The 25449-nt window shown below is 50.4% G+C and overlaps 1 protein-coding gene across 1 annotated transcript in view; it reads right to left on the bottom strand.

Moving 5' to 3' along the window:
- LOC144938297 (coagulation factor X-like) overlaps positions 1–25449 on the bottom strand; it is a 55759-nt gene that overhangs the window by 17443 nt on the left and 12867 nt on the right. The window contains exons 4-5 of the mRNA XM_078866188.1: positions 22253–22366; positions 7722–7853 (exon numbers count right to left, since the gene is read on the bottom strand). Of these exons, the coding sequence (XP_078722314.1) occupies positions 7722–7853; positions 22253–22366 (246 nt within the window). The remainder of the gene's footprint in view (positions 1–7721; positions 7854–22252; positions 22367–25449) is intronic.

Below are 25449 nucleotides of genomic sequence, written 5' to 3'. Positions count from 1 at the left end.
CTATTTATGTCTCTCCATTGAATCTGGAGCATCTCTCCATGCTTTGTGCACTTTTCATTTCCCATTCTTTATTTTTTTTGAATGACCATGTTTCAGAACTATCTGTCACTTCGTTAGGCACATTGGTATGTTACTTATACTTGTATTCTTAACACGATGGAATGACAGTAATAGTGTAATGCGAGCGTAAATGGGGTTGTTGCTGGGCTCGGTTCCAATCACACAGCCAGGGGTATTGGTGGGCGGAGCCTGGTCTGCGGGGCGTGTGGGAGGGGCCACCGTTCACCTCGGCTCCAATGGGGGGCGAGATGAATGGGGGCGGAGCCAGCGGGAGAGAGAGAGATAGTATGGGAAGGTCGGATCTGAGGTTCCGGAAGAGGAGGAGTCAGGGTCACGTGGGGGGAATGTATATAAGTGGGAGCCCGGAAGAGATCGGGGCAGTTGGGGAATCTAAGAGGCTGAGCCACGTTGGGTGGTGAGAGGGATCCATGCCATCGGCCACGTGGACGAAGGACCTCTGCACGCCGTCGTCCAGCGGTGTGCGGAGTGCGGGAATAGGGGAGTTAACGAGAGAGTGTGCGGGCAAGAGAGAGAGAGAGGGAGAGAGCGTACGCGGGGCGCACGCGAGACAGGACTGGTCCGGGAGAGGGAGAGAAAGCGTATGCGGGGCGCACGTGAGACAGGACTGGTCCGAGAGAGAGAGCGTGCGCGAGGCGCACACGAGACAGCACTGGTCCGAGGAAGAGGCCAGTGGGGGTGTGGAGAAGAACCTAAATAAAAGACGAACGAAGACCAGCATCGCCTGACAGAGTCATTTATTACATTGGAGTCAGAAGTAGAACGAGATGTCTAAACATCTCAAGAAGAAGAATATATCTGCACCATCTTCAGAAGATGAAGAGGATCTTCCTCCGGCGGTAGCGGTCCCGACCATGGAAGGCGTGTGCGAAGTGGAGGCGAGCGACACGCCAGGAGTACAAGATGTCGTCGGGGCAGCCGGGCCGTCTGCGTCGACGGGCGTCAAGGACGGCTGGCGACACGTGGCAGTCCAGCTTGATTCGCTGCGGGCCGATCTGCTGCATTTAGTCACCCTGGTGGCGCCAGCGACGATGCCGGATCGGCCAAGCGGCGAGCCTGCAAGCGGGGAGCCTTCGAGTGGGGCCGAGCCGTCCGCCATTGGGGCCTGTGCGACGCTTCTCGCCCTCTCCGACACGCAGCAGGACGCCGCCATCTTGGGTGTGGTCGCGGACGAACGGCGGGAAGCCGCCATCTTGTCGCCGCCGCAGCGGGAAGACGCCATCTTGTCGCTGCCACGGCGGGAAGACGCCATCTTGTCGCCGCCGGAGGGGATGCCTGCATCGGAAGACAGCAGCTCGGGGACTCGCAGCCATTGCTTGACGACGATTAAAGAATTCTCAATTGAGGGGAATTGGAGCGCATTTGCGTGGCGGTTTGAGTCGGCCATCCGATCTGCCAAGTGGACGGATGCGGAGGCCTTGGAGGTTCTGCCGATGCTCCTGGACGACAAGTCTTTGAAATTCTTCCGCTCCATCAAGGCCGTGAAGAAAGCGACGTTGAAAGGGGCGTTCGCAGAGATGGCGGAAGCGTACGAGCCACCGGACGACGCACACCGCAGATTCGTCCAGAGGAAACGGGCAACCGAGGAGTCGCCTGTTGCTTTCCGGGGTGCTGTGCTTGAGCTGGCCATAGCCGCATATCCAGAGACGAAGCCCGACTTGTTGAAGCCCTTGATACTGGGTAAGATGTTGGAGCTGTCCAAGGATTTGGGCATTCCGATGCCGATATGCGGCCATGAGCAGCTGACCTCCCGGATGGCAGCCAAGTGCCTCGACGCGCAGTTCAACTAGCGCCGTTGGGCACAGGTGACCGCGTGGACGGGGAGCCCGACCGTGGAGGGAGGCGCCACGGGGTGGACTCCGTCAAAGGCCGTTTTCGTGCCGGACGAGAAGGGGCCTGGCGATCTCTCTGCAGCGGCGGCCCAGTGGGTTCCTCGAGGGGGAGCGGAGTCGCGCTCCGGCCCACCGCTGAGGGATCGTCGAGATGGGGGGGAGCCGGGCGTCTGGCGGACTTGTCGTGTTACCGCTGCGGGCGTCTTGGACACTTCGCACGGGACTGTCGGAGTCACCCTCGCCCGCCTCTTCAGCCGGAGTCCCCGGCCAGGGACGCGACGTCAACGCCGGAGAGTCAACCATGTCAGGCAAGTTGGTACGCATCAGACACCCGGCAAGGCCTGTCATCTCATGCATCACCGTCGGTATGCGTTCTGGGGGCCTGTTCTAACGGGGGGACTCTAAGGGATCCGCATCGCTCACTGACACAGTGGTGGAAATTGAAACGGAGAGTGGTCGCAGCTGCTACTGGGTCATAGACCGTGCCGGGTTCGATACAAGGGGTCGACGTGCGGATTTTGGTAGATTCGGGTGCGTCCGCAACTATCATCTCGGACGTTATATTCCATCTCCTGTCCATTCCGCTGTCGCGGGTACGACCGGTTTACGATTCATGTATTGCGGCGAACGGAGGGAGTATGGGCCAGAGGTGGGACAAAGTCATTGTTATGCAAGTCCAAGTCGAGTCGCAAGTCATCAAATTCATGACTCGAGTCTGACTCGAGTCCAAGTCACATGACTCGAGTCCACATCTCATAGGTGGGACAAAGTCATTGTTATGCAAGTCCAAGTCGAGTCGCAAGTCATCAAATTCATGACTCGAGTCTGACTCGAGTCCAAGTCACATGACTCGAGTCCACACCTCTGGTATGGGCATCGTTGGTCAGGTGGAGGCGCGTATTTCGGTTGGGGACCGATTTCCTGGCAAAGATGCCCATTCAGATAAGGGTTGATCAGAATTGTATTGAGTTACCGGCAGGCTAGAAAATTTTCTTTTTGCCGTCGCCGTGGGGATAGTCCGCTCTGGACTGTCAGGTGCAGGCGCTATCCGATGTTTTGGTCGACAATCCACCTGGCTCGCAGATGTTTATCCCACTATGTTATCAGAAGCCCGTGCCTGGGGTCGATGGGGCGGCGGGGGTGTTGTTGTCGCCATCCAACGCGGTTATGGATGGCCTGGCACTGGTCGCGGCACGAACGATTGTTCGGCCGGGTCAGCCTCCGTTTTTGCAAGTGTTGAATGGAGGCGCGGACAATGTCGTCGTGCCGGCCGGAACGGTTTTGGCACATGCTACGACCGCCTTCACGGCCCATGATAATCCGGGCCACCGGGGCCTCGTAGGGGGGGTTTCGGCCTCGACGGCGCAGCACGATCGATGGATCGCCGAGTTGTGCCAAGAAAATGCGTCCTTGACTACGGACCAGCGGTCCCCGCTTCGTGCGCTGTTGGAGAAATATTCTGATGTCTTTAGTAAAGACGATTTCGATTTGGGACGCACCTCGTTGCTCTCCCATCATATTAATACCGGGGATGCTGCTCCCATTCGGATGAATCCACATCGGTTGAGCCCGGCGGAGAGGGATCATGTACGCGGCACGGTGGACGATATGCTAGCTGCTGACATTATCTCTCCATCCAACAGCCCGTGGGGCGCTCCGGTGGCCCTGGTAAAGAAAAAGGATGGTAATTTACGGTTTTGTGTCGATTTTCAGAAGTTGAACAAGTTGTCGGTTGCGGACGCTTACCCCCTGCCGCGTATGGATGATTTCCTCGATGCCTTGTCTGGGGAGAAATTTTTTTCCACTCTTGACCTCTCTTCAGGGTTCTTACAGCTCCCCCTGGCCGAGTTCTCGAGGGAAAAGACAGCTTTCCGTACGTGCAGGGCCTGTTTCAGTTTAATTGTCTTCCCATGGGGTTGAACGCCGCCCCTGCTACGTTCCAGAGGTTGATGGAACTCGTGTTGACCGGTCTGCAGTGGGACACGTGTTTGATATATTTGGATGATGTTATTGTGTTCAGCCGTACGTTTGAGGAGCATCTTCAGAGATTGGATGCTGTTTTTGCTAGGGTGCGTTCCGCCAATTTGAAATTTAAGCCCAAGAAGTGTCACCTTTTGCAACGATCCGTACACTATTTGGGCCACATAGTCAGCTCTGACGGTGTGGCCACGGACCCGGAGAAAATGGCGTGCGTCCGGGACTGGCCGATTCCGGCCACGGTGGGTGACGTGCATCGTTTTGTCGGGTTCGCTTCCTATTATCGCAGGTTCGTTCCAAATTTTGCCACGATCGCTAGGCCGTTGCACCTCCTTACGGCGAAGAACCGGAGGTTAAGCTGGGGGCCGGCAGAGGAGGCGGCGTTTAATGGCCTACGCGATCGCTTGGCGTCAGCACCGACGCTGGACTACCCTGATTTCACTCTGCCTTTTATTCTGGATACCGACGCCAGTGACACGGGGATTGGGGCCGTCCTATTGCAGTTTAAGGGTGGCGTTAAGCGCGTTGTGGCTTACGGGAGCCGCGTTTTATCTCCGGCGGAGACCCGCTACTGCGTTACCCGCCAGGAACTGTTGGCTATAGTGCATTTTGTCCGTCAATACCGGCCGTATTTGTATGGCCGCAAACTTTATTGTGCGCACGGACCACGCGGCTCTACAATATTCCCTGAAAGTTGACCAACCATCGGGCCAATTGGCGCGATGGTTGGAAACTTTGCATGAACTTTCGTTTGAAATTCAATATCGTAAGGGGTCGCGTCACGCTAACGCGGACGCGCTCTCCCGATTGCCACAGGGATCCCTCTGCGCCTGTGCCTCTGGCACTAATAGATGCACGTGGGTTCTACAGCCCCCGCGTCCTGTCTTGTCCGCTGTGGAGATGCCTGGGGCTTTTACGTGCCTGGAACTGGCCGACGGGGTTTTGAATTTGCCGCATTCCGTGTGGATTCGAGAGAAATTGCTCGATGATTCGCTGGGGGCCTTACGGAGTCCGGCTGCAAAGGAGAGGGGATATCCGTCGTCCGATGGGATGCTGGGTGCGGCTCTCCGGGACGACTTGTTGATGTGGAGGGAAGGCTTGCACGATCGCTGGCGTCTTGTTGTGCCGTCGTCGTTGCGATATGAGTTGATTCGGATTCTGCACGCCGAGTACATCTCGGGGTGCAGAAAACCTTGTTGACGTTACAGCGGGATTATTTTTGGCACGGCATGACGACTGATGTCGTCGGGCATATTCGGACGTGCTCTGACTGTGCCCGGCGGAAGCCGCCTAAGCAACCGTATGTTCCCCCAGTGCAGTCGATACAAGTTTCACGGATTAACGAGTTGGTGGCGTTGGATAATCTGGGGCCCTTTCCCATGTCCGCTCGGGGGAACAAATTTTTGTTGGTCGGGGTTGAATATCTTTCCCGCTGGCCGATGGCCTGGCCCTTGCCCGACCAGTCGGCGGCGTCTATCACGGAGGCATTTTTGTTCGGATATGTGATAGACAAAGAGGTGCTGGAAAGGTTGCTTACAGACCAAGGGCGAAATTTTTCTTCTAACCTATTGCAGGATGTGTGCGACGCACGGTGGACTAAGAAGGTTCGGACGTCTCCCTACCATCCATAAACTGAAGGGATGGTTGAACGGTTGAACAGGACCCTGTCGGCCATGTTCTGTCATACGGTTAGCGAGAAGCAGGCCGATTGGGATTTGCATATCCCTGGGGTGCTCTCCGCTTGCCGGATGGCGCCGCATGCGTCGACAGGGCACTCACCTTTCTTTTTGATGTACGGCCGCGAGATTGTGCCGCCAGCGGAAGTGCAACTTGGCACGCGGGCGAGGGGTCCTGTTAAGCCCCTCCCCGAGTATATTCGTGACGCCACTCGACGCGTGGCGGAGGCGCGGGAGGCGGCCCGATTGACTACGGCCAGGACCCAGGCCCGGAACGAACGTTGCGCCCGGCGCTCTCATTGTGGGTCCCCCTGGCGAGTTGGGGACATGGCCCGGCTCCACTGCTCGCAGGTACCGGTGGGAATCTCCCCTAAGTTGCACAAACCTTGGCAGGGGCCGGTTGTGTTTATTGAGGTCCCTAGCCCGCAGTCTGTGCGCGTTCGGGTTGGATCGCGGCGTTGGTACGTTAACACGTCCCGATTGAAACCCTACGTGGCCCCGTGAGTGGATGCGTCATCTCCTAACGTTGCCTTGCCGGTGTCTGTCGCGTCCGATGCGCCACTGACTTTGCCTGTTCAACCTGCAAGCGCGCCTGTCGTGCCTCCTGTAGACGGGCCAGCTGTGATCCTGCCGGACACAGGGATTCCTGCACCGGGTGGGCCTACCACGGCGACGGGGACACTTGGCCCCGCTGCCCCTCCAACCCCGCCGCGGTTGCAGTTTCAGGGGGCCCCGACTATGGACCTCTTTGGGGAACGGGGTGCTGGGATGGACAGGCCTCCACCAGCGGCGGATGGTTCCGGTTCCTGCGCTCCTCAAACACTACCAGGACTGCGACATTTGAGGGCGCCGCCTCTCGTGAAGGACGGGCTGGCGACCCGCACTCGTTCCAAATCCCTTCCCTTTCGTTAATTGTGTTGTTGTTATACTCTCCGTTGGGTCTGGTGATTCCTGATTACGATATGGTCGCTCGCATTATTTTGTCCTTTTGCAGCCGGGACGGCTGGCTATTTCATCAGGGGGGGGGGGTCATGTAATGCGAGCGTAAATGGGGTTGTTGCTGGGCTCGGGTCCAATCACACGGCTGGGGGTATTGGTGGGCGGAGCCTGGTCTGCGGGGCGTGTGGGAGGGGCCACCGTTCGCCTCGGCTCCAATGGGGGGCAAGGTGAATGGGGGCGCAGCCAGCGGGAGAGATTGAGATAGTATGGGAAGATCGAATCTGAGGTTCCGGAAGAGGAGGATTCAGGGTCACGTGGGGGGAATGTATATAAGTGGGAACCCGGAAGAGATCGAGGCAGTTGGGGAACCTAAGAGGCTGACCCACGTTGGGTGGTGAGAGGGATCCTCGCCATCGGCCTCGTGGCCGAAGGACCTCTGCACGCCGTCGTCCAGCGGTGTGCGGAGTGCGGGAATAGGGGAGTTAACGAGAGAGTGTGCAGGCAAGAGAGAGAGAAGGAGAGAGCGTACGCGGGGCGCACGCGAGACAGGACTGGTCCGGGAGAGGGAGAGAGAGCGTACGCGGGGCGCACGTGAGACAGGACTGGTCCGGGAGAGAGAGAGAGCATGCGCGGGGCGCACGCGAGACAGCACTGGTCCGAGGAAGAGGCCAGTGGGGGTGCGGAGAAGAACCTAAATAAAAGACGAACGAAAACCAGCATCGCCTGACAGAGTCATTTATTACCATAGCATGATTAGGATAACATTGTGGAAGACAAAAAAATAAATCACATATTTTATGTTTAATCCCATTTGTTGGTAAATTACTGTAAATGTAAAAATTGCAATTCTTGCTGCCACATTAGAAACATCGATTTAAGAAACACATTTACACTTAGTGAAATATTGTGAGAAATAATATCCACAATCTGTCGTTGATCCTATATCAGTGTTGCATTTCAATACCATCAAGTTATATGTCAAAATGGCTGGTTTTAAATATTAGGAAGCATTACACTGTGCGTCCAATTCTGACAGCATTCCTCACCATGTCCAGCTTACATGGATTCTGGTGGCAGTCTCTCACATATACGTTAAAATATAAAAGAACCACAATTATATAAATAAATTTAATCAATAATAATTACATTTATTGAGTGCTTTTCATCAAGGATCTCAATGGCTGTTTGAAGACCATAAAAAATATGCATAGGGCCCTACCTACTGGTTCACATGTGTGCCCGTCATCCTGCAATCGGTATCCTTTCACACAGGTACACACGGGCGCCTTATTTTCTTGGTCGAGACAAAAATGGTTGCAGCCACCATTGCGAAACACGCAGCCGATCTTTGCTGTGAATACAGTGTACATTCGAGATTAAACAAGGCCAAAGAAATGCTCGCTAAATTATCCAATATGGTATACAGTACATATGTCACATTTCAAAAGCTAGCTAACATATTCCTTTTGGGATATTCCCGTCAACTGGAGTAAGCGTTTCTACTGGCCAATAAAATACAGTGTCAGTGAATACTGTACATGATGAAAAAAATGAACCCGTAAAAACTAAGTTTTTCACTATACATCCTTTATATGCGTGGCAACGGTTTAATTTTATTATTCATTTCTGTTTTTCTTGAGTAAGAGTTTCATTTTTATCACATTGGTATTTTAAATTAAATATAAGGAAAGTCGTATATATTATAAGGTTTTCAGTTTTTGTATGATTGTTTATATATGTACATTGTTGTTGTTTTCTTGAATAAGTTTCTGTGTTTAGGAAAAATATATGATTGTGTCAGTGAAAATTTATATTTTCCTAAAAAGTGGAAAATTTTTGAATATCTTTTTTCACGAAAATAAATTGTCACACACAACGAATCTGTGTGCAAAATGTCAGCTCGATTGGATCACGGGAAGTGGGTTAAAAAACGACCGAAAGATTTGCACGGTCGCAAGCGCGCAAGCAAGCAAGTGAACTTAATATAAAGGATTTATAAAAAAAAAATCCTAAAAAGTGGAAAATTTTAGAATATTTTTTTCACGAAAATAAATTGTCACGCACAACGAGTCTGTGTGCAAAATGTCAGCTCGATTGGATCACGGGAAGTGGGTTAAAAAACGACCGAAAGATTTGCACGATCGTAAGCGCGCAAGCAAGCAAGTGAACTTAATATAAAGGATTTAAAAATAAGAATAAGTTTGACCCTTTTTGGCAATAAAATGGGAAGTGTTAAGATGTTCAAACACCAAATAGATACACCTATTGCAAGGCATCAAGTCTGCGTTAACCACACATGCTTGTGGCAAAACATGCAAACAAACATGCTCTGATCATTATGTAGTGACGTAAATATGCTGATTATAGTGTTAGCGCCAACCACTATTACAGGAGTGCTGCTGAGCGCCGGGAACCTCCCTAGGGGGCTCGAGGGACACGTGACAGGGAGCCGGGAGCTCCTGACTTGATACAGGAGGTGGCGTGGCTGAGAGCGGGGCGAGGCCGTGGCCAGGGAAATAAAGGGGGAGCCCCGACGGGGATCAGGGCTCGTTTGTGGGAATTGTCCTGGGGTCCCGGTCTCTTCGCTCTTCGGTCGCCGGGTTGAATCTTAGCTCGGCATCTTAGGTCAGGCAGCGTGTGTGCTGACTGGCCCGTTCGCGATAGTTAATCCACATGCACATAGCGAACAGTATCGCCACACCTACAGTAGCTACAGAACCTGAAGTGGTTAGAGAAATCTTTGCACCTGATGAGTTAATGAGTTAATGATGACGTCACCCTGCTGCTGCTCTATATAAGAACGGGAGACACAGCAGAGCCTCACCATTCTGGCGAATTGCCCGATGATGCTGGATGCAATTACCAGCGAAACGTCGTACTCAAACTGTAAATGTTGTGGTTTCACGCTTCAACACACCGGTGGGCTAAAGCAGTGAACTATTTGTCTTTTGTCAACGTGACACTTTTTTACTGATTGGCCGTGTCGGGTGGTGGAGGGTTACGACACGTTTATAAATAACGCGATCTAAACCCAAAAATCGTTGATTATGTTTATAAACGTGTTGCCTCCAACTCTAGTGTGTACGCCTCCGTACGTCACACTTCACTGGTGTCGGAAGTGGTCAAATAGTTAGGTGTTAGTTAGTTAGGGATGATAATTGGTTTTTTACCCTTCTATCTGGCAACAAAACTGACACCTTTTTACAAGGAGTCATGTTTGCATAGACCGCAATACCTGCAGTCATAAATACAAACAAAAGACATAACTCTGATAATGTGCACTGTCCTTGAAGTTGATTGGTCCACACCCGAGACAGCTTTCCTTAGAGCCTAGTCTCACATGGGTTGGACCAGATGACGCCAAAAGGCGCACAACTCAAAGACAATGCACCATCAGAGTATGAGAGCTCGGGGCAAGCATCTACACTATGGGAACCTCATTTGCCAGTAAAAATATGATAATTGGTTTTTTACCCTTCTATCTGGCAGCAAAACTGACACCTTTTTACAAGGAGTCATGTTTGCATAAACCGCAATACCTGCAGTCATAAATACTAACAAAAGACATAACTCTGATAATGTGCACTATCCTTGAAGTTGATTGGTCCACACCCGAGACAGCTTTCCTTAGAGCCTAGTCTCACATGGGTTGGACCAGATGACGCCAAAAGGCGCACAACTCAAAGACAATGCACCATCAGAGTATGAGAGCTCGGGGCAAGCATCTACACTATGGGAACCTCATTTGCCAGTAAAAATATGATAATTGGTTTTTTACCCTTCTATCTGGCAACAAAACTGACATCTTTTTACAAGGAGTCATGTTTGCATAGACCGCAATACCTGCAGTCATAAATACAAACAAAAGACATAACTCTGATAATGTGCCAATTATCATATTTTTACTGGCAAATGAGGTTCCCATAGTGTAGATGCTTGCCCCGAGCTCTCATATTCTGATGGTGCATTGTCTTTGAGTTGTGCGCCTTTTGGCGTCATCTGGTCCAACCCATGTGAGACTAGGCTCTAAGGAAAGCTGTCTCGGGTGTGGACCAATCAACTTCAAAGACAGTGCACATTATCAGAGTTATGTATTTTGTTTGTATTTATGACTGCAGGTATTGCGGTCTATGCAAACATGACTCCTTGTAAAAAGGTGTCAGTTTTGTTGCCAGATAGAAGGGTAAAAAACCAATTATCATATTTTTACTGGCAAATGAGGTTCCCTTAGTTAGGGATGTTGACAAGAAGGAAAGTACTCACCAAGCCATCTTCGGACGAGGAGGAAGGCGACGAGATGATCCCACAGATGGCCCCCGGTGCTGGAGACCCGGTAATGGAGTGTTGCCACCGGCGCAGTAGCAGGACCCAGAGCTCGCTTCGCTGCCGCCTGCCAGGGAGGGAACACCGCCATCGCAACTCTGGCCGCCGTCCTGTAGCGGGAAGATGACGACGATGAGACGCCGTGTCCGTGGGACGTCTACCACCGCATCCCACGCACGGGAAACTGGAGAGGCACGCGCTGCGTGGGAGCCCACCAATTTTTTGATCACACGGGAGAACACTTCCGCCAATTCGGACCTCCCGCCAAAAGCACTGGCTATGGACAGCGAGCTGAAAAAGAGACTTCCCTTTGTTGGGGAGTTCACAGCGGCGGGTGGCAATTGGGAAGCCTTCCGTCACCGCCGCCTACAAGCTTGTGGAGTGGACGGAGGAGGAGGCAATGCGAGCACTGCCCACAGCGCTCGATGACGATGCTTTGGCAGCATTTTACGCCATCCCTGATGACGACAAAGCGACGCTGATCCAACCGCTCGCGCAGATGGGGGCGATCTTCACTCCTCTATTCACCAAGTGCCACAAATTCACCACGCGTAAGCGGGGGGAGGCCGAGATGCCTATCGCCTTTTGTGTCGCACTCCTGGCGTTGGTGATGTCGGCATTTCCTGGGATGGACCAGGTGGGGAAGAATTAATTGGTCAGGGAGAAGATGCTGCTGTTGGCCCAGGAGCTTCAAGTCGTCATACCAGCCACGGAGGACGACGACCTGACTTCCCTCAAAGTTGCGCGGTGTCTCGAGGTGCATTTTAACATCTGTCGGTGTGCTGGTGTAATTGCGAGCACCGGACCCTCCGCGGCGGAGGGAGCATCTGCAGGCAAGCAGCATCTGCAAGCGGGTGTTTCCCGTCTCACTGCAAAGTGGAGGAGGTCCGAGGAAGATCAGCAGGGCGGACGAGACTGGCCAAGGGGGGTTTTCCCTCGTCAGAGGGACGGCCCAATCATCTGCTACAAGTGTGGGTTGCCAGGACACATCTCCGTGGGGTGCCGCACTCAGCGAGGAGGACCCTCCACGTCGACGCCATCTACGGATCGTCGCTCCTTCTCTCTGCTGGGTCCTCAGGCGCGTCGCGGCGCACCTCATACACAGCCCTCTAACCCATCTCAAGCATCGGTTTCGGAATCGCGGGTCGCGGATTCTTGTCAAGGCGTGTCGCGCGCCGATCCGGTTTTTGCAGGCATGGGTTGGCCGTGGCATCCTGCTCAATTGACGGCCCTGGCACGCCGTATTATTGCTGTGACGGCGGGATCGTCCGCTATTATTGTGACCATCGAGGGGATGGAGGTGCGTATTTTTGTTGATACGGGTGTGTCGGTGACAATCAATTCGGAATTTTTTTTGTATTTCTTGCCGCCAAAATCGCGCGCCATTTCGCCCGTTTGTATCCCCTGCTTTGCTGCCAATGGGCAGTCCTTAGGAATTATTGGCCAGTTATCGGCTACTGTATGCATAAGTGACATTCGATTGACGGGCCCGGTTCTTGCTTCCAAATCCCAAGCTGTACCCTGCCTGCTAGAGACAGATTTTCGAGGGAAGATGCTGCTAAAGATCCTTGTGGATCAGGGCTGCATTTAATTACCGTCGGGCCGCCGAATAGCATTCCTATCATCACCCACTCTATTTCGCAGGGTAAACGCATCGGTCCTAGCGATGGCAAACCACACTGTCCATATTCCCCCCAGTGCGCAGATACTCATTCCCTTAAGACTGAAGCAACAACTCGGCCATAATTTGATCATAGAAGGGATGCTATTAACCCCCTCTACCTAGGCGGTTCGTTCCCCTAATTTGGTGTATGTGTAATGCGAGCGTAAATGGGAAGGCCGGATGTGACGATCCGAGAGGGAGGAGTCAGGGTTACGTGGGAGAGAGGTTATAGGAGGGAGCCCGGAAGAGATCGGGGCCAGTCGATGGAGTGAAGAGGCGGGACCACGTTGGGTGGCCGCCGCGCCATCAGCCACGTGGCTGATGGGGCTTGGGACACCGTCAGTCAGGCGCACAGGGCTAGCGGAGTGGCTAGCGGAGCGTGCGGGGTGCACGGGGCTAGCGGAGTGGCTAGCGGAGCGTGCAGAGTGCACGGGGCTAGCGGAGTGGCTAGCGGAGCGTGCAGGGTGCACGGGGCTAGCGGAGGGGCTAGCAGGGCATGCGTGGCACGCGAGCGAGAGGAGACGCTGGTCCGAGGAGGAGGCCAGCGGGGTGCGGAGGAGAAGAATCTAAATAAAGGACCAACGGAGAGCGACATCGTGTGTGAAGAAGTCCTTTATTACATATGCACAGATGTTGGTGGCTAGCAATCAACAACCGTTCATCCAGGTCTTAATTGTTGGCCCGGAGGCGTCCGTGATACATAAAGGCACCGTTCTGGCTCACGCATCGTCCGCGTGTTATCAGGGGGAAACCGAAGGGACTTTGGGTGTTGCTGCGTCTGTGGGGGAGGGTGATAATGCAGGCCAGAGTGAGGACTGTGATTAGTCGTGGTTGGATGCGCTGAGAGAAATGATTTATCGGTCGTACAGAGGCTCAAATTACGTGCCCTTTTGACGGAAATCGATATTGGCTGCACGCCTCTGTTAAACCACCACATCGATACAGGAGACTCCGCCCCCGTTCGTCAAAACCCATATTGATTAAGTCCCAAGAAGAAGGACCATGTGCGCCACGTGCTTGACGAGATGTTGGCCGCCGACATCATTTCTCCGTCCAACAGTCCGTGGGGAGCACCCATTGTGCTTGTAAAAAAGCAGGACAGAAGTTTGAGGTTTTGCGTTGATTTCCGCAAACTCAACAAAGTCTCCGTAGCTGATGCGTACCCGCTCCCATGGATGGACGACTCATTGGATGCTTTGTTGGGGGCATGGTTCTTCTCCACAATTGATTTATTGTCGGGCTTTTGGCAGTTGCGTTTGGATGACAGCTCTAGACCAAAAACTGCTTTCCGCACACCCCAAGGGCTCTTTGAGTTTAACCGGCTTCTGATGGGACTTCACTCAGCCCCGGCCACATTCCAATGGCTAATGGCACTGGTATTGGCAGGCCTACAATGGGACGTGTGCTTAATTTACCTCGACGACGTCATTGTCTTCGGACTACGTTCGAGGAGCACCTGCGGAAGTTGCGGGCAATTTTCCTCAAAATGCGGGGTGCTAAACTGAAGTTTAAACCACAGAAGTGCCATCTGTTACAGAGATCGGTCCGGTACCTAGACCACATCATCAGCGAATCCGGGATATCAATGGACCCGGACAAAACTGCATGCGTGCGTGCGCACGTGGCCAACCCCCAAGTCGGTGGGTGAGGTGCGTAGTTTTCTTGGGTTCACCTCTTATTATCGACATTTCGTCCCCGGATTCGCCATAATCGCTAAGCCTCTCCATGTCCTCACTGCCAAGGGAGAGAAATTTCGGTGAGGGGAGGAGGAAGAGGCTGTGTTTGCCATGCTGCGAGACGGCCTGGTCAACGCGCCTCCCCTTCGGTACCCCGATTTTTCTTTACCCTTCATCCTTGACACAGACGCCAGCAACATGGGTATTGGCGCCGTATTGTCACAGGTTGTAGACGGAGTGGAGCGGGTGGTTGCATATGGGAGTAGGGTGCTCTCTCCGGCGGAGTAGCACTACTGCCTTACGCGCCGAGAGTTGCTGGCGATAGTTTACTTTATCCAGCAGTACCGTCCGTACCGCTATGGACGGAAATTTGAGGTGGGCTCGGATCACGTGGCTCTGCAGTATGCGCTGCATGTCGAACAGCCGTCGGGCCAGCTGTCCCGTTGGCTTAAAGTCCTTCAGAACTATGCGTTCGTAGTCTCCTATAGAAAGGGCATCCGCCGTATAAATGCTGACACGCTGTCAAGATTGCGACCTAGTGACCAGTGTGCCTGCATTTCGAGTATGGGACGGTGCAAGCCCGCTGTTACAGCTCCACCCTGAACTGTTGTCGCTGCAGCTGACATTGCACACACAGACGCGGCTGACATGCGGGATAACATGCTTGGTGTCACCAACAAACGAGTGGGGGCGACTCCAGGTGGAGGACGCCTCCTTATTCAAAATTAGATGCTGCATTAGAGACTCCGAGGATAGCGGGAACAGACGAGCTTTATCACGGTAATCCTTCGAGGGGGCCTCCTGATGAGATGGGACGCGGAATTGCAAGTACAATGTGGTCGTTCCCACCATATTGCGGGGCAAATTGATCTAGGCGACACATGAACGCGTTATGCATCTTGGTGTCCAAAAGACCCTGTCCACTCTCCGCCTCAACTTTTTCTGGCCTGGCATGGCTGGAGATGTTCAGAATGTGTTGAGAGGATGCACTGAATGCACTTGTCGAAAAACTCTGCCAAAAATGGCTTGTCCCCCCCCTGCAATCAATTAGCATGTCCCGGGTGAATGAGCTCGTTGCGTTCGACATGCTCGGTCCCTTTCCCACCACCCCGCGGGGAAATAAGCATTTGTTGGTGAGTGTAGACTACCTTTCGCGGTGGCCAATGGCCTTGCCGGTGCCGGACCAGTCGGCTGCGGCAATCACGGACGCTTTTCTCCACGGATACATCTTAGATAAAGGAGCCCCGGAATGCATTTTTATGGATCAGGGCAGAAATTTTTCATCTAAACTGCTCAAGGAGGTATGTGACCTGTTGGCTACCAAGAAGGTCCGCACCTCGCCCTATTACCCGCAGACTGACAGCATGGTGGAACGCCTACACAGGACCCTGACATCCATGCTATGTCAGCAGGTCAATGTGGAACAAACTGACTGGGACCTGCACGTCCCGGGTGTTCTCGCTGCATACAGATTGGCCCCTCACGCTTCCACCAGCTACTCGCCGTTTTCCTCATGTATGGGAGGGAGCAAGATCCACCAATTGAGATTCAAATCCGGAGCTGGTGAGCAAGAAAATGCCCAACACCATACGCCTTACCCGCCAGCGCTTGTTTGAAGCTGGGGAAGCTTCCCAAGCTGCTAACAAGCGGCGGGTTGGGTTTTGAGAAACAAGGGCCAAAAAATGGTCATTAGGTGATAGGGCATGGCTTCATTGCCCCCAGGTCCCGGTGGGGACGCCCCCCTAAACTATATAAGCCTTGACACCATTGGAACCTCATTTGCCAGTAAAAAATATGATAATTGGTTTTTTACCCTTCTATCTGGCAATAAAACTGACACCTTTTTACAAGGAGTCATGTTTGCATAGACCACAATACCTGCAGCCATAATGCAAACAAAAAACATAACTCTGATAATATATGCACTGTCCTTGAAGATAATTGGTCCACACCCGAGACAGCTTTCCTTAGAGCCTAGTCTCACATGGGTTGGACCAGATGACGCCAAAAGCCGCACAACAAAATATGATAATTGGGTTTTTACCCTTCTGAAGGGTAAAAAAAAAAATTCATATTTTTTTACTGGCAAATGAGGTTCCGATGGTGTAAATGCTTACCCCGAGCTCTTATACTCTGATGGTGCATTGTCTTTGAGTTGTGCGCCTTTAGGCGTCATCTGGTCCAACCCATGTGAGACTAGGCTCTAAGGAAAGCTGTCTCGGGTGTGGACCAATCAACTTCAAGGACAGTGCATATATTATCAGAGTTATGTTTTTGTTTGCATTATGGCTGCAGGTATTGTGGTCTATGCAAACATGACTCCTCTTAAAAAGGTGTCAGTTTTGTTGCCAGATAGAAGGGTAAAAAAAACAATTATTATATAAGCCTTAGTACCTTCACGCGGCTGTCAATGGTATGGCGTACAGTAGATTATATAATAATAATAAATAGTATAATAGTGTAATGTTTAATATAATGTATAAGGTAATATATAGTATCATAATTGTATAGTGAATATACAGCTGTGTGGTATACATTACGGTTTGTAGAATAATACATAGTGTAATATTACAATGTATAGTCTAAGGTATAGGGTAGTGTATAGTAACGCAGTGTATAATTCAATGTTGGGGTTTGTCTATGGCAGTGCATAGTACGGTGTCGACATAGAAGTGTAATGTATATTGTTAGTAGCTCAGCTTATTGGAGAGTATATTGAGTTTATTGATTATATTGATGTAGTTTATATTTCGTTTTTTCACATCGGTGTATTGTATGGTAATAGGGTATTTGTAGTTCTTTAGAAACTCCTTTTTTTGTTGTCCACATAATGCACGCGCTTGATACACGGTGGTTTGGCTGCTGCAGCTCTTTACTATTAAAATTTCCCTCCCTTTATTACTGCTAATCCTATTTCCCTCCCATTATCACTGCTAATCCTACATAATATACTAGCATAATGACTTTGAGACCCCCACCACCTACACATTCCACAAGTAGTGACTAATCCCATATCTGCATTTGTCATCAATATGCTAAATTCCTCTGTTGATATGTAAACTCCTTTGTCAAGGCTCTCTCCTCCGACCCAGCTTAAAAATACGCTGCCAAGCTTAGCAGTGTTCATTAGGGCGCTGTCTTTCCGACAGCCCTGTTCTGAGGACGGTTGCTTGCGTTGTGGCCGAAACGTCGTGAGAATTTGATCTTATTATGTTTTATTTTTATTATTTCCTTATCTCCCTTCTACGTGACTTTACCAAAAGAACCAAGAATATGAATCCATGCAATCACGAAAGCTTTAAATCGAAATATATAAGCCTTGGCTAGGCCCCGTGGACATTGTGGAGGTTAAGAGCTCACAAAGTGTCCGCATCCAGTTCGGTCGCAGGCACTGGTTCGTGCATTCGTCGCGACTTAAACCTTTTTGTCTGCCTAACAGCGTCCCTTCATCTCTACTACCTGAGGACTGTGTTTCGGGTGCGCCCGACGAGCTGGGGCGAGTACCAGCGGATGTGGTACCTCAGGGGACTTCTCCTCCTTCTTCCGAAGGACTCCAGCACCTAGAATCCTTGGAGCAGCCAGTTGCACCAGCCGGAAGTGGCTCAAGGAGAGAGGAGCGACCGGCCTCTGCCCCTTCTTCTCTGGCCGGACCTCCTTCTTCTTCTTCTCAGGAAGGGCCGGGGCCGTTAGGCCATCTTCAACCGGTCCCTGGGTCTCCTCACCCCCTCTGGTGGCCCCATTGACGAGGACCCGCTCAAAAACTGCCCGTTTTAAAATATTCTTGTCCTGCACGCCAGGATTGTCCACGCACCATCCGGTTGTGGTCTCACTCGCGAGCTGGGGGGGTCATTGGCTGACCCGGGCTCTTCCTGTGCTCGCGGGTGTGGGATTGTGCAGGCTGCTGAGAGAACGGGTCAGAAATTGTATCTTCCCTTCTCTTTCCCCCCTCATGGACTATGTATAGCGTGTTGGGGTTGTTGTTCCAGCGCAGGTTGTTATTTATTCTTTGGTTCTTTCAGTTAAGTCACGTCTAAAAATAAAATAATAAATTAAAATAATAGCGACGTTTCGATTGCAACACAAGCAATCATCAGGCATAAAAGAAATAGCAATAAAAATCTAACTAGAAAACTATAGACATACATACAAGCAGATAGACATCACAAGGACACACAGAGAGAGGACACATATCGGCACAGAGAGAGGGGTCGTTTCTGTGACGGTCCCTTAAATATAGAGAGGGGGGGCGGGGACGGAGAGAGGGAGGGGGCAGAGAAAATTAGCATATCAATGAGTGGACGGCAACGTTTTTCTCTGCCCCCTCCCTCTCTCCGTCCCCGCCCCCCCTCTCTATATTTAAGGGACCGTCACAGAAACGACCCCTCTCTCTGTGCCGATATGTGTCCTCTCTCTGTGTGTCCTTGTGATGTCTGTCTGCTTGTATGTATGTCTATAGTTTTCTAGTTAGATTTTTATTGCTATTTCTTTTATGCCTGATGATGATTGCTTGTGTTGTAATCGAAACGTCGCTATTATTTTAATTAATTATTTTATTTTTAGACGTGACTTAACCGAAATAACCAAAGAATAATTCCTGCAGTCACGAAAGCTCCAAAATTAAGATTGAGGTTGTTATTTGTTAATTGTTGATTTGTTGTTTTGATTTAAAATTGGAGGCCACACTTTTGGTAATTAAGAAATAATGATTAGCCGGGACGGCTGTATTTTATGAAGGTGGGGGGTAGTGTAGTGACATAAATACGCTCACTATAGTGTTAGCACCAGCCACTATTACAGGAGTGCTACCGAGCTCCGGGGACCTCCCAAGGGGTCTCGAGGGACATGTGATAGGGAAACAGGAGCTGCTAACTTGATACAGGAGGTGGCGTGGCCGAGAGCGGGGCGAGGCCGCGGCCAGGGAAATAAAGGGGGAGCCCCGACGGGGATCAGGGCTCGTTTGTGGGAATCGTCCTGGGGTCCCGGTCTCTTCGCTCTTCGTTCTTCACTCTTCGTTCGCCGGGTTGAGTCTTACCTCTAAATCGTGGGTCAGGCAGCGTGTGTGCTGACTGGCCCGTTCACGATCGTTAACCTCCACGCACATAGCGAACAGTTTAGTAAAACCTATCTACAGAACCCGAAGTAGTTAGAGAAGTTGTTAATAAATGTGTTGCCTCCAACTCCAGTGTGTGCGCCTCTGTACGTCACACTACAATTATATAGGCGTTGTTTTTGAAACCAATTGGCCTTATTGCCAGAAAGGGTAAAAGCCTATTATTTTTTTTCTTCATAATTTTGATAATACTGGAAAAAAAGGTCCCACGTAATACTGTATATGTTTGAGTTGGCCAAGTGACTGAGACAGAGAATTGCCGTGTCAGAGCACTCAGCCAGAAGTTTCGTTTCTAGGTTTTAGCCACTCACGATGAAAGCAAGTTTTAAAATGCAACACATTTTTAGTTAATATTGAATATAAACCCAACTATATCTTAAGACACCGTGCATTAAGTATTTATTTTATAAGGAGAAAAGTGAAAGCAAATTTCGTGAAAACACTTAGGTCTTAAATAGAGGCAGGAAGTCGACGTTATGGATGTCTGAGGAATTCTGAGGAAATGCAGTTGGAGTCTATGGGAGTAGCAGAGAGACTTTACAAAAAAGCATTGGTTGCCGGAACAATGAGTACACAGAATGGGATGAAGTGAGATTAGAGGGGAGAGGGAAGAGAGTGCACATACAGGAGAACAGTGGAATGACAGGGGAGACACAGGATAATTTTCTGATGTCTTGACTTCTTGTTCCCCTGGCCTTGCTGCAGTTGCCAGTTGGCTGCCAGGTCTTGTGTGGAACGGAACCAATCAGGCCTGGCTATGGCTCCTCTCGGATGGGAGACCCGGGGGGAGGGGGGTGGTGGGCAGTAGATCATGATATTGATTCAACACTCAGGAAAATAACCTTTGGTGGGCCAAAGGGACATTGGTGGTACAGGGTCCATCTCAGAATGCCCTGTCATGGTGGCCCAAGAATTCCACCCAATCCACCTAGGGAACTGTAGCTTTACACGGTTCATGGGTTTAGAGGAATTACCTATACTCTTTGGTTCTTTCGGTAAAATCACGTAGGTATGTTGATGGGAGAGATTAGGCAGAAATATTAGGGGGATTAGCAAGTTAATGTCATGTCTATGTGTAACACAAGCTGCGGCGCTGCCAACTGCGCTGTGAGAGGCAAACGCAAGAGAACCACCGGAACGGTGGTCGCACCATTGAGACACACAGCCCATCACACAGCCAAAACCATCGATACATCGAGGCTAAGAGAGCAGAGGTGGCCATGTTAGTGAGACCCCAGCCCGTTAATGCAGAGGCACCCAACAGGGCAATGCAACTCGGAGAGTCGGAGATAACAGCCAAACGAAAGGGAAAAATGGAAGCACCACAGCAAGTTACGAATTTGCTTGGTTAATAACGTCCATTCCAATGATTGCTCAGCTCATACCCATCTTCTCGGTTGAAATTGTCTCTGTTGAAATATCTGGATGGCTTCATGGACGAATCTTTGATGGTAGCCCGAAGGTTTGCAGAGTACCTTGGCCTCGGAAAAAACAATACCGTGCGAGCCCAATGCGTTATAACAATTATCAGCCACGGCAGAGGTATTGGTTCTGCCATGTTTCAAATCTGCCTTGTGTTCGCGAACACGGTCCTCAGATTGTTGTCTCCCCATGGTTGTAGATACAGCTTTGCGGATTGTGCGGTCTGAATAACCATTCATCTTGAGGGCTTGGTGTATGTTCTCTAGTTCACTAGCTAGGTGGCGCTGGTCGGAGATGCAGCGGGCCCTATGGTGTAGTGTTTTGATGAGGGAGTTCTTCTTGGCCGGATGGTGGTGGGAATCAGGCTTTAGATAGGAATCCGTGTGGGAGGCTTTCCTGTAGACGGAATGTCCCAACGAGCCATCAGTCCTCTTCTCGATCAATACATCCAGGAATGATAGCTTGCCGTCATTTTCCACTTCCATGGTGAATTTGATGGATGGGTGTGGAATTGATGTAGTTTAAAAATTGGTTCAGTGCTGGCTGGCCATGTGGCCAGATGACGAAAGTGTCATCTACGTATCTTTTCCACAGGGAAGGACGTAGGATGGATGTCAGGATGGAATTACCTATCCAGAATTTCCACCAATTCACCATAAAAGCTGAAGTGTGGAGCCAAACTATGTACGAATTAATAAATAAGCAGACGATACACTGCCTTCCCATTATACCTGTCTCACTGGATAAAACATTAAAGGGTATGTTATGCATCTCATCAGCCATATGGTTTGGGAATAGCCGTATGGCCATTGGATGTGTACAGACATCCTTTAATGTTTTTACGTGCAGAGACAGAGGCAGCATATTTTATATGCGTATTTATTTTATGAGTTATATTCTCCACAACTATGCTAATGATTAATTTGTGTTATGTACCATTCATTCGTTCATCATGCATAGTCAGCGAAGAAGCATTGCGCCAAACGTGTGCCCTCTCGCAACAGCATTCGCATGAACTACTTTTGGCTGCCATACACTGGCGTCTCGAGTGATTTGTTTGATCCATGGATCGCAGTCCACCTCGAACGTCCACCACCAACTGAAGTACGCTATTTGCTGCTGGAGTTTGCGCATCAATAGAAGGTGACGTGTCCACAAAGTGATAGCCGTCTCCCTCGAACTGAGCTCTTGATCGCTAGGAGACCGGTCACAGATTTCTGATGAAGTTGAACCATCGGATGCCAAGAAGGCTTCGCGTGTGGAAGGACTGCAGCTGATCTAAATCAGCTTGAAGCACTGTCCAGGCCTCCGCACCGTACAGCAACAAAACTGACAAAACACAGCACTAGTCGACTCTCAATCTGGTGCCCAGACTTAAACTTTTCTAGGATTAAATGCGATTCAGATCGCATTTACTATACATTAATTGGGCTAATAAACTCTCAAACCTTAATTTGTGTGCCAAGTAAGCAAACGTTTAACCAGCCATAGGAGCTCCGTGCAATAAAACTGTGATTTCCCTCACAACGTTAGGTTTCCGTGTATGTTGAACGCACTCAGCTCACAGTTGTTCCCTTCAAAGCCATTTGGGCAAATGCACGTGTACATCTTGACACCATCCTTGCAGATACCATTATTGAGGCACTGATTTGGATCACACTGATTTCCATCTGCAGTGAAAGAAAACATTTCAATTCTCAGAGTAATTCTCAGACAGTTGCATTATATTGTGTACAGCAATTACATTGAATAGCATTGTTTGTTGAATTATGGAAATGTTTCTGGTATAAAGGTAAATTTCTCCAGTATAAATAAATGAAGGGCAGTGGTCAGTATATCGATTAGGCATTTCATATAGTGGAATATATTCAGGGTCAGTTGATTATTCCTACAACGTGTTAATTAATTACTATGAAGTGTGCTACAATGTAAAAAAATTAACCCGTAAAAACAAAGTTTTTCACTATAAATCCTTTATATGCGTGGCATCGGTTTTATTTTATTATTCATTTCTGTTTTTCTTGAGTAAAAGTTTCATTTTTATCACATTGGTATTTTAAATAAAATATGACATTTTTTTTTTCCTAAAAAGTGGAAAATTTTGGAAAAAAATTTTCACGAAAATAAATTGTCACGCACAACAAGTCTGTGTGCAAAATGTCAGCTCGATTGGATCACGGGAAGTGGGTTTAAAAACGACCGAAAGATTTGCACGGTCGTAAGCGCGCAAGCAAGCAAGCAAGTGAACTTAATATAAAGGATTAAAAAAATTAACCCGTAAAAACAAAGTTTTTCACTATACTGTAAATCCTTTATATGCGTGGCGGCTAGAGTCCTCTCGTCCTCTGGCTTGAGATGGCTGTCATCTATGGGTCAGATGATTGCCTGCCACCATTAAGCAATTGGTAATTATATATTTTTAAAAAATTCCTAAAAGTGTAAAATTTTGGAAAAAATTTTTTCACGAAAATACATTGTCACGCACAACGAGTCTGTGTGCAAAATGTCAGCTCGATTGGATCACGGGAAGTGGGTTCAAAAACGACCGAAAGATTTGCACGGTCGTAAGCGAAGCAAGCAAGCAAGTGAACTTAATATAAAGGATTTAAAAATACATTTTCACCCCTTAATGGAAGGTTTTTTTTGGGAGTTGGTTAACTCTTCGTTAGATGTATTATTTTTAGTCTGTTCCTGAATCTTTATTATCGGTTGTTTCTTAATTTTATTTTGCCAATACATGTGAAATGGTCAATCTAAATTATATATTCTACCTTCAAACAGTCGATTAAATATCTGTTGAGCCAGCTTAAAGGCTTAAGTTAGTTTTTATATTTTCAATGTCTTATTAATTTCTTTCATTTCCGAATATGTTTTTTTCAAATACATGTTTTGTATTTAATTAAAGTATATCGTCATGTATTATCTAGGCATTGCTGTTATCCAGGTGGGCTGCTGTGCAAAGATCGCAGCTGGTTGTGAAGTCATCCACATGAAGGCGATTCAGTTGCATTCAACCAAGTTGTGCAACTGATCGCTCACGTGTGGCCCTGTTCTTAATCCCAGTGCACGCAGAGATATTACTTCAAGGGACACACAGAACATCATTGGGCAGATTCTTGTGCTAAGGTTGTCCATGTGCCGATCAACTCATTGACGCAGCAATGCAGAGCCTCAACCTTGTCTCTGTAGTGGTGGTATTGACGTGCGCCGACTGTGACAGTGATGGATCACGGGGCGGCGCGGGGTGCGGGGTTGGGCACGCGTTGTGGGCGTGGTGTGGACGCGCGCGCCGGGAGTGACAGATGACGAGGCGGCGCGGAGTGAGTGGTGAGGCACGATGAGATGTGGGAAAAGAGGATCGTAGCCGGCACCCGGTGATTGGTCGAATAAGTGGGTGCTCGCAGCGACGTCCGCAGGTGGGGTATAAAGGGGGACGCGCGAGAGCACTCGGGGAGAGTTACCCAGTTGAAGACCCGAAGACGGAGCTGAAGACCTAGTGAAGCCGAGTAGCTCAGTGGCGTTAGTCGCCGAGTAGCTAAGTGGATGTTGGTCATCCGAGTAGCTCAGTGGCGTTAGTCGCCGAGTAGCTAAGTGGATGTTGGTCATCCGAGGAGCTCAGTGGGCGTTAGTCGCCAAGTAGCTAAGTGGGTGTTTGTCACCCGAGTACTAAGTGGATGTTGGTCATCCGAGTAGCTCAGTGGCGTTAGTCGCCAAGTAGCTAAGAGGATGTGGGTCATCCGAGTAGCTCAGTGGGCGTTAGTCGCCAAGTAGCTAAGTGGGTGTTTGTCACCCGAGTACTAAGTGGATGTTGGTCATCCGAGTAACTCAGTGGGCGTTAGTCGCCAAGTAGCTAAGTGGGTGTTTGTCACCCGAGTACTAAGTGGATGTGGGTCATCCGAGTAACTCAGTGGGCGTTAGTCGCCAAGTAGCGAAGTGGGTGTTTGTCACCCGAGGTACAAAGTAGGTGTTAGTCACCTGTAACCAAGGTTGATAAAATAAAGAGTGTGTTACCCGTGAAGTCGTCTCCCGTGGAGTTACTACATTACAACTGGCGTCAGAAGTAAACCTGTCTTCAAGAAGTATGGACACAAGGAAGACTACCCGTACCCACGAGCGAGGTCGGGATGACGACTGCGTACCGGGGACACCGACCTCGGGAGTAGAGGACGAGGAGTTGCCGCCGATGCAGCACTTCGCGGTGATGGCCGACGCTCCGCTTGCCTCCGACACCGGCCTCCAGGACGCGCACGCCCGCTTGGCGGAGTTGCTACTCGCCGCCGCCGCTGTCTTGGCCGACATCTCCGTTCCGGCGAGCGGAAAAACGGCTGCGGGGGTCGTGGAGGAAGCGACGGTGGAGGATTCCCGCCAAAGGGCGCTTCGCGCCAAAAGCCTGGAAGTTGCCGCCGTTTTTGGGGGGCCGCCACCGATTGGCGGGAAAGACGGACGCCACGTGGCCGGACACCTCCGCGCAGCGCAGCCCACGTCATCGGCGCGCGCCGGAGCCCTCCATTTTGCGCCTGACAACCGAGCCGACATTTTACACAACTCCAGCGGAGCGCGGGAAAATCTCTCCGACGTCGACGACGATCGGGTCCTCCAGCAAAGATTGCCCGCGCTGTCGGCGTTCAAGGCGGATGGGGGCGACTGGGGAGCCTTCCAACGAAGGTTCCTCGCTCATCAGGAGATGTCGGGGTGGTCCGACACCACTGCCCTGCGTGCGTTGCCAGCGATGCTTGACGACGACGCGCTTGCA

Source organism: Lampetra fluviatilis, chromosome 21, assembly GCF_964198595.1.
Source record: "Lampetra fluviatilis chromosome 21, kcLamFluv1.1, whole genome shotgun sequence".
In the NCBI taxonomy this organism is placed as follows: Eukaryota; Metazoa; Chordata; class Hyperoartia; order Petromyzontiformes; family Petromyzontidae; genus Lampetra; species Lampetra fluviatilis.
This window is presented reverse-complemented; position numbering and strand designations above follow the sequence as displayed.